The following is a 10,104-nucleotide window of genomic DNA, read 5'->3' on the forward strand; positions in this document are numbered from 1 at the left end:
TTGCTTTACATCTTTATCTGCTAACAGAAAGCAATATACAAGAGCTAGATATTATTACATAAAACACTGAGATCAACTTAAAATCCTGAAACTCTGAATTATAGTTCAGTTAAGACACTGGTTGTTGGGTTTTCTAGTTCTTATTTGTGAAGTTCTGCAACTGCTATGTCAAGATTTTGGGGGGGGGGGGCCAACAACTTGAAAGACGAGAAGTATAAAGAAGCTTGTGCCTGTATTAGAGAATAGTACTGTCAGAGTTTTGCTGGCTAGACAAGTTAAGGAAGTCACTACATCAGATAGCATAAACTGAAAAAACTGGCAAAAGAAAACTGTCAATATTACTTTAAACTGGATTCATTAAACAAAACGTATTGATTTTATCCCTGAGTCCTACTTTAATTTTTAAGACCAAAAAGTACAACCCTAATTTTAGATTTGTATATTTTATAAAGCTACATCATAAAAACCTTCTGGTTCTCAGCCTTGTATAATTTTAGTTCAGATACTGTCCCCTCTAGTGGTGACTTAAAACATTGTGTTCTGAAAAGCAATGCGGGCTCAGATATTTCTAGGGACAGTACAGTATCAATGTGATTAAAGTGCAAGCTTTCCAGAGAAACCAACATCATACATAGTTCATTTAATTAAAAAGCTTATTATTTGCACTTCCAAAATGGCAAGTGGTATAAATATTGTTTGAGAAACTGCACTGGAAGACAAATAACGGGTGCGGAATATTTTAATTCTTTAGCACAAAGTTGCAAGTAATCTCCAGAGCACTAACTCTGCTCCCTTGTGACCTGTGAATATTTAATACCATAGGCATACACACAAATATATCAAGAGGAACATATGCAGACTGCAGAAAGTGGTATACCAAAACACTCACAGAGATCACAGTATTAGCACTTCCTCTTTATGAATAGTAAGAAACTAACAGCAAAAAAAAGGGAATTAGACAATATAAATGTAGTTCTCATGAGAACATTTCATGCCTGCAGAAAATAGAATGCTATACATTTCACTCTTTATGTTCTGACAAAAGACCAAATATTGATCGCCTTTCCCATTCAAAACTCCATTTGGACCAAGTTCTGCTAACTTTACTCTCCCAAAATGTCTGATTTGCATGTTCAGTTTATAAAGATATATGCAAAACACCAAGTGCAATAAAGCCCGGTGTATACAGACGACGATTTATAGTACTTGATTTTGGAACAAGAGTCTACAAGGTACCTTCTAACCTGCCAATACCCAAATGTGGGACACAGCATGTGACAGAGACTCAAAATATTCAGGAAAACTTTAAAATGCTCTGAGATTCAGTCATGTAGCATAAATAACTTTAAGTTTCCTGGTTCTTTATTTCCCATGTAAACAATTTTCAACAATATAAGTCCAAATTTGTGTGGAATGTAGGTAGCTTTGGGACAAAAAGTAGTGATATCCTTCAAAATGAGGTACAGTTCAGAGGTATGTTTTGCACTAGCCTATTTTCAGTGTCAGGAGAGTGAGGACTAGGATAATAACTATGAGGATAAAGAAGACTGAAAATTGTGCTGGCTGGAGCCAGTATCATTTAAAAGGAGTGAAGACAATCAATTTCTAGTAAATGAAATAGAGAGTTTGGGGTTAAATAGTATGTAAAGATAATGTTCTAATCAACCGAAAGTTAGCACTTTTGTAAAACAATAAATAGAATTAAACCATTATCACAGAAGAGGCTGGAGGGGGAAGGACAGAGGAAGCCACTGAAGGTTGACTCTCACAGGCCAGTCTAAGCAGGACAAAAAATAATTCACACTCTCAAAACAAATACACCCTGAGAAGTTTTACTGAAAAAAAGCCTTTCCCCATTTAAGACTAAACAAAGTTGCCCTCAGCTTACTTCAGCCAGGATCCCAGCAAACAGAGACCATGGCTTACCTCAGTCAGATGAAGTAGAAGGACATCATTTGCTTCATCATAGTCCAGAAGAACAATTTCTCTGGCATACTTTCCGACCCCTGGAGTCTCCTCCTTCACCAAGCCCTTTCCACTGATTCTCCTTCCCTTTTCTGGTGATACTAGGCAATTCATTAGTTACCCACAACACGGTCCATCCCTCTCTCCTGCACATCTGTGCAGTAATGGCAGGCAGCTGTGATCTTTCTCCAAGGCAGGAGGAGACCAAAGGGGAAGAGTGTAAAGAAGTAATAAGCTGCAGGGGGCATACTTTAGAACCAATCTCCATTTTTCTTGTCCATTACATTAAAGACTGCACCATTTTCTTATTTTATTTAGAAAAGCTCTAACAAACATGGAATCACATCCAATGAGCTGAGCCCTCTGGGTCAAGAGGAGAAGCATCCAGAAGAATCTACTTACTGTTGAGTGGTACTATTTTGCTTCTGAGCCACTTAGAGATTGAGTCTCAGCCTTAACTTTCTGATCTCAAGTTCCTTGTTTCTTCCTATTTTTTATTTTTAAAGATCATTATAACTGCAGATATCTTTTCTACTGCATTAAATAAAACCAACCAGCATATTTAACAAAAAGAAAATGTTTGTTTTATTCTGAACAGCAGATCGGTCTTTACAATAAAGTCATGATTTTAACTTACAAAGTCAGCATCAGCAATGCATCTTCCCTGAATAGGAAATTTTACCTTTTATCAAATATCAACTTTAAATGTAAACAAAATGAAAACCAAAAGCACTCCATTGAGATAACAGAATAGATAACAAGAGTCTTCATAGATGACAAATAATCAATTTACACTTCAGGTCCTTCTCCTCCAGGAACCAGCTGTATAAGAAAAGGACAATTTAAGAGATGCAGTATGAAGAAACATAGTACATGTTCGATTTCAAGATTTAAAGTGAGAATTGTCAGATATGGCTTTGTACATATTTATTATTAAACACTACTGAAAATATTTTTAAAACAGATGGAAAATTTAAAGTAATACTAGAACATAACACACGTGTACTTTTATAGGTAAACTGACCCATTTTGAACTAAATCACTCCCTAATTCTATTCTTACAAAGAGCAGCTAAATAATCAGATAAAATGAGTGACATTATAGTTTTTATAAGATAGTAAAATGTTGTGAAACTTCCTGTGCTTGCTAAACTCCTATTCTGAAATTTTCTAGCCTATATTGTGTATCATTTATACCATGACTGATTAGTATTTGAGCAGAACATTTACCAATGTAAATGTTCTCATTTTATATATGTATTTTAGCCAACAAGTCATGATTGAATAAAACTTTTTCCTCACTCCAGTGGGAATCTGTTGCCACCAGATAAATGCATGCTTAGATATGTTTCAGGAACGAGAAACCAAGAAATGTAGGAACATTCAACACAATAAAAAGGCATGTCTAGATAAAAAACTGCTACTAATTTTCTTTTCTTTGGCATTCAGTTGGTGGGAAGATTTTCAGTTTAAAAACCACAATAGCACACTTTTAAAAGTAGATAGACTATAAAGTTCACTTCCTAAATGAGGAACAGTTTTTCTGCTCCTGTCTCCTCTCTTCTTCTTCTTGTGTAGCAGCAGCCCCAAATAAAGGTATACAGGTTGGCTGCTCATTTCCAGCTGCTTTTACAAACAGACTTGCTTTATAATGAAGAGCCTGGACATTCACAGATGCAGTTGTAACAAAGAGGCAAGACAGCACCATGTGCTCTCTTCAGAGTGCAGTTTAAGAGCAATGCTTTAACTCAATAAACTTTAAAGAAAGAAATGTAAAAAAGATATAGGAACTATCATATTTATTTTACTGACATTTCTCTCTGTTTAAAAAAAAAACAAAAATTGAACAAGTAGTTTTTTTCTTTAAAAACAATAGACAAAACAGATTACCATGATAGGTATTATTGTGCAGTCTTTAGTCATTCAGGTCCCCATCCTACAACATTTAAGCAAGTACTTAGTCCCTCTGATTACAGTGGGCCTTAAGCTTCTCTGGTGCAAAATCTGGCCCATAGTCTCATAGCAGGCAATAGGAAAAATAAAATATTGGCTGCAGTATCAGACCTACAATAATCAATTACTGCTTCAGCCCTGATTCGCATGCATCAGGAGTATTATGTTTTAAGTTTACTGTACGTTAAGATACAACTAAGTTCATGCTTATATTTTCACTTTTGTTTTCAAAACATAACATGCAACATGTGTAATCAAGAAATTTAAGTCTAGGATTACAGTATGAGATTTCATGTGATTGTTCTGAAAGAACATGTTTTTAAAATTTAAAATAAACATGAGTTCAATCTTACTTGAATGATTTAGTCAATAACTGAATTCCACATATACTAAGAACCAGTGCAAAAAGAAGTAGTACACCTGACTTACCATTGTTATGTTATTTCCATTTAGCAAGATCTGATCTAATTTTGTGATTCTTCTTCCTTCAGGTGTGATTTCACTGATCAAACATTAGGAAGAAAAATATTTAGTATATAAAGTTTACAAAATAAATCTGGACTTGTGGTGAGAGCTGTAGTTACACACGGCTCTGTAATAGGCTGGGTTATTTACCAAGACTGTAACAGAATTTAGATGAATCACAATACAGTTTTGGGGACATCCTCCACTGCCCTCAACATATGAAAAAGTTTCAACTGGCAACATGAACAATGTTGCAAGATAAAGGTAACAAATGCTTTCTTATCCCAGATTACACCTACTTTTTAACTCTTTGCCTATGTGTCAAAGCAAACATTAAACTAATGGAGAATTCAACATGGAGTTCAGGGGAAAAAAGTCAAGGGTGCCGAACAGGAAATGTTAAAAAAAAATTAATATGACAAAATGTGTGACAGCCACTCTGTGAGGCCAACTTCAGTACAAAAAAAAAAAAAAAAAAAGAAAATCCTTAATCCGAGTCAACTAACTCAATGTGAAATCCTAGTAAAGACAAGGCAATTTATAGCCTTCACATGAGTTACCAGGCTGAGTTCAAAAACACTTTTTTTGTTTGTTTGTTTGCAGTGAAGAAGAGGTACAAGAAGTTTCACCTTTTGCAAAGGCAATACATCTTTAAGTGCTCTATAGCTGGTTAGCAGATGACCTGTTACCTACCAGTCAGAATAGAAAGCCAAACCACAAAGCATGGATACTGGTGTGCTAAGCACACTCAGCACCTGACTTTGCCACCTGCCACACACAGCTATTTAAGAGCTGGCTGTACAGAATGAATCCCCATTGGATTATTTACAAATAGTTTAAATTTGAAGCCTAAATTACTCAGTTGTGTCAAATCTTTTAAAGAGGTCAAAATGGTTTGCTTCCTAATTCAATATACTTTTTCTGTAAATGGGAAAGAAAAAAAAAAAGCACACAAATAGCCACAAAAAAACAGAAGCAATACTTACAACTCTGTAACATCCTCTAACACCATGTCTGAAGTCTACTGTCAAGGAAAACAAAGAACTAAAATAGCCTTGATTTAATAACTTTACCTGTATTTTGATTTTATAAAAACGGTGTGGCCTAATTTTTAAAATAATTTCAGCTAGTGTGGCATATTTATCCATGCAAAAAGTGGAAGCATTCATTCTAGCCACCTAATTCAAAATATCCAAAGAAACAGCTAAATAATTAAGCTTATTCTAAAAAGAAAATTGGTAAATAGCAAATATTACATTTAAAGGATACTGACAAAGTCATCAAATCCTAAGAGTGTGCCAACAATTTCTTTATCACTCTTCATCACAATGTGAATACGTGATCCTATACACTTGTCCACAAGCTCTGTAAATCAGAAAATATTTTATACAAGATTACAATCTAAACTTAAATATATACTAAATAGTCATCTTTTTTAACACATTCCTTTTAAGAATATGTGGCAAAACTGTACACATTCAAAATGATTGCCAAGAATACTTATAAAAATGTATATGCAAAAATAGTTTTTATTTTTATATCCACTATTAATCATAAGGTGCATCCTAAGATATCTGTAAAACACCTAGAACATATTGAGCACTATATAAATATATATATATAGGCTTAGCAGAATTTAATTTTCACTTTTATAATTTTGACAGATTGTTTATTTTTAACCTTTTTTTTTTTTTTTTTTTTTAAGATTTTTATCTAAATTTTCACAGCTTAGCAAAATTATGGGCTTTAAGCATTTCTCCCCACCCCAATTTTTAATCCATTTACATTTTCACAGCTACAGTAAATTATGGCGTATCTGACAATTATTTAATGACAGACACTGAAATTCAAAAACTTAAAGCTTTATAATGTAAAAATAAATTGTCAAAATATACAAATATCCTTATAGCAAACTCTAATAAGTTCTCAAGCAACATTTTTCTTACTTTGCCCTTGTAAATTTCAAGTATCGATGGAAATATTGTTTTCATCAGTTTGTGTACAGTGAAATCAATGTTTACCAATATTTAGGGATAAAAATATAATCCTCCCAAGCTTAAGTATGTAGCAACTGACTTTGTGGTGAAGGTAGATTATTATTATTACTGTTCATCTGTTTTGGTAGTGCCCACAATGTGATAGGCACTTTCCAGATATATCAAGAATTTACGTTTTAGGAACCTTGAACACATTTTCCTTCTGTATCCTATTAATCATAAACCGTTTTTTCTTAATGTTCCTGATTCTAGAAAATCTTTGGGAGAAATAGAATCTTATATAAGGAAAAGTTATTTTGAGGTCTGCTGCTGTCTGAACTTACAAGACAGCATGCTGACATGCTCTCCCCCCACATACATACAACACACTCCCTGTCACACTCCACCCCCCCATTTGAAAAGCACATTGCAGCCACTTGCATGCTGGGATAGCTACCACAATGCACTCCTCTCTGTGGCCATTGCAAGAGCTACTAATGCGGCCACGCCAATGCGCTGTCAGTGTGGACAGACTACAGTGCTTTCCCTACTGTGCTCTATGAAGGCTGGTGTAACTCTAAGCGCTCTACATCTGCAAGTGTAGCCATGCCCTCAGTATTTAACTCTGGTTAGCAGTTTCAATTAAAGGTTATAGGCGAGCCTGGGGATAAACTCAAACTAGCCTGAGTCAAAAGCCAAAGCCTGGTCTACACTAGAAAATTAGGTCTGTTTAACTACTTCGGTCTGCGGTGTGAAAAATCCAGACCCCTGAGCTGCATTAAGGCAACCTAAGTCCATCGACCTAGCTACCGCCTCTCAAGGTAAGTCTACACTGCCACTTACATTGATATTACTTATGTTGCTTAGGGGTATGAAAAAACCTGTAACTTGCATCGCTAAGTGACCTAAGCGCTGTCCACACCAGTGCTATAACAGTGGGAAACTCTCCCACCATCACAGCTTCTGCCTCTCACAAAGGTGGAGTAATTATGCCACTGGGAGAGCTTTCTCCGGTCAGCGGTGCTGCTGCATCAGAGCAGCTGTGCCAATGTAGCCCTTCTAGTTAGGGCTACTCTACACTGGCAAAGTTAAAGCGCTGAAGTGGCAGCGCTTTAACGTGGCTTGTGTAGTCCCATCAGAGCGCTGGGAGAGAGCTCTCCCAGTGCTCTAAAAAACCCACCTCCACGAGGCGTGCAGCTCCCAGTGCTAGTACACTGTCTACACTGGCGCTTTACAATGCTGAAACTTGCTGCGCTCAGGGGTGTGTTTTTTCACACCCCTGAGTGAGAAAGTTGCAGCGCTGTAAAGTGCCAGTGTAGACAAGCCCTTAGACTAGCCCTCATGGAGGTGGTTTAACTACAGCGATGGGAGAACCGCTCCCGTTGTCCACTCTGCAGCGTTTTAAGAGTAGACAAGTGCGGAGTCGCTGAGCCCTCAGGCAGGTCTCCACACGTGTAGCTGGGGGTATGATCCCCAACGGGCAGAGAGACAGCTGCACTAAGCCTAAACAAGTTAAAGTTGGAGCGTAGCCGCAGCCGGGCGCCCCACGGACGCTGTCCGGGGACTCCGACTGCCGCAGCGAGCGAGCTGGACCAGAGCTGGCCGCTGGGTCTCCTGGAGCTGGGAATCGCGGCCCCAGCTCCCGGTGGAGCCGCTCTGCCCCTCACGGCTAGCGGCGGCACCGAGTTAAAAACACGCTTGGGGGGGGGGGGGGGGCTCCAGCAACAACCCCCCCCACCCCGGGCACCCGCCGCTCCTGGTGCTGCCGGGCGGCCCGCTGAAGAGCAGGGGGCGGGATACACCTGCCGGCAGCCTGGGCGGGGAGGAGCCCAGAGCGCGCGCTGCCCCTCCCGCCCTGGAGCTGCGGGGTGTGAGCCGCGGTCTGGCGGGCGGGGCCCGGGGCCGGGCACTAACGGCCCGCGAGACCCGCCCCAACCCCGCCAGGAGGGGAGCCTGAGATCGCCCCTCCCCCAGCGTCACCGACAGCAGCCTAAAAACAAAGCCCCCGCCCGGCCCGGAGCAAGCCGGGACACCCTGTGCCTGGGCCGGGGAGCTAGTTACCGAGCGGCAGGAGCTGAGACGGGTTGGTAGTCGCGTTGGCCGCCATATTGAAACCAGACCTAACCAATCGCAGCTATCGGAAGAGAGGGCTAAGGGGGGTGGCGGGTGAATAGCTCTCGGAGCTGCCTCCGCTAGCAGCCCTAGCCAATGGATGGCAGAGTCATCGTGCTCCCGCTCTGATGTAGCTGGGGTCCCCGCGCGCGGGCGGCTGCGACTCCGAGGTTCGTAGGGTGACCAGATGTCCCGATTTTATAGGGACAGTCCAGATATTTGGGGCTTTTTTTTTATATGGGCTCCTATTACCCGCCACCCCCATCCGATTTTTCACACTTGCTATCTGGTCACCCTGTCTGGCTGTAGCAGGGCAGGTGCCACCAGGGCCTGATTTGCAGAGATGCTGAGCACCCCTCCGCCACCTCCTTCCAAATTCAATGGAAAACACAGGGGCTTTGACAATGAGCCTCCAGATTAGGGTTGGCTCCTGTCCAGGCTCTCTCAGGAAAGTCCCTTTTTTGTGGTAGCTGCCCTGGGAAATCCGCAAAGGTACTCGATATACTCTGCCACCAACTGTCCGGATTGATGGGCTCAGGGTCCTCCTGGATGGCCCAGGTTTTTGTACCTCACAGGTGGCAACGCTACATCAAATACTCAGGCCTGGTCTACACTAGGAATTTCCATTGGTATAGCTACATCTCTCAATCCACACTCCAAGAGACGTGTCTAAAACAATTTAACCCCCCCCCCCCCCCCCCAGTGTGGACAGCACTAGGTTGACGGAAGAATTCTAGCTACCACCTCTCAGGGAGCTGGTGTAGGCAAGGCCTAAGCAAAAATGTTATTGTGGCTGCAACTCTGCACCCGTTAGCATCAGCACCATATTATAGCGGAGTGCCAGCTCTACTCTACGTTTAGGTTGAGCATCACTTTCTGTTTAAAAGTTGACTCTACTAAGTGGTCTAAAATTCCTAATGCTTACTCAGATTGGCTTGAAATTTGGTGTGCCTCATGCAGGTCTCTGTAGTGTTACTGGTCCAAATTTGGGATCATTTGAGTATGGGGTTCCCAGCGCTTGCGTCGTGAAACAGCTGTTTTGTGCGGCAAGTGCTGGGAGGGAGGGGGGATGAGGGGGAACGCGGCAGGGCCAGGGCGGGGATTTGGGGAAGGGGTCCAATAGGGGCAGGGAGGGGGCTGAGTTGGGGCGGGGAATTTGGGGAAGGGGTTGGAATGGGGGCAGGGCAGGGATGGGGAAAGGGTGGAGTCAGGGTGGGGGGGTGCGGGCACCCACCGGCACCGCGGAAAGTTGGCGCCTATGGTGCAGTCCCAGCTGCACTCCAGTCGTAGGAATTACAATACCTACGGACAGATTTCACGATGCATAATAGAAAGGGGCCATGACTAGGACACATTGCAGTGTAGGGTAAAAGTGAAGGAGCTGCGGAACGCCTGCCAAAAGGCGCAGGAGGCAAACCATCGCTCCAGTGCTGCACCGACGAGCTGCCGGTTCTACAAAGAGCTGGATGCGATACTCGGTGGCGACCCCACCTCCACTGCGAAGGCCCCTGTGGATACTTCATTGGCTCACGTGCCAGTCGAGAGTGGACCGAGCCAGGTGGAGGAAATCTTGGACGAAGAGGGGGAGGGGGACCCAGAGGCAGAGGATCACTCGGAGGCCAGAGATGCATGCA

The 10,104-nt window shown here is 41.6% G+C and overlaps 1 protein-coding gene across 1 annotated transcript; it reads right to left on the bottom strand.

Moving 5' to 3' along the window:
* Positions 1 to 2,526: 2,526 nt before the first annotated feature.
* Positions 2,527 to 8,486, bottom strand: LOC113409523 (U6 snRNA-associated Sm-like protein LSm5). Its single transcript, XM_026663541.1, has 5 exons — positions 8,420 to 8,486; positions 5,652 to 5,747; positions 5,369 to 5,396; positions 4,347 to 4,419; positions 2,527 to 2,787 (listed from the first exon to the last, which is right to left on the bottom strand). Exons 1-5 carry the CDS (start codon positions 8,463 to 8,465, stop codon positions 2,755 to 2,757), a joined length of 276 nt encoding a protein of 91 aa, XP_026519326.1. The 5' UTR covers positions 8,466 to 8,486; the 3' UTR covers positions 2,527 to 2,754.
* Between the last annotated feature and the right edge of the window lie 1,618 nt (positions 8,487 to 10,104).

The sequence above is a fragment of the Terrapene carolina genome, unplaced genomic scaffold, assembly GCF_002925995.2.
Source record: "Terrapene carolina triunguis isolate 2854851 unplaced genomic scaffold, T_m_triunguis-2.0 Scaffold33723, whole genome shotgun sequence".
Classification (NCBI taxonomy): Eukaryota; Metazoa; Chordata; order Testudines; family Emydidae; genus Terrapene; species Terrapene triunguis.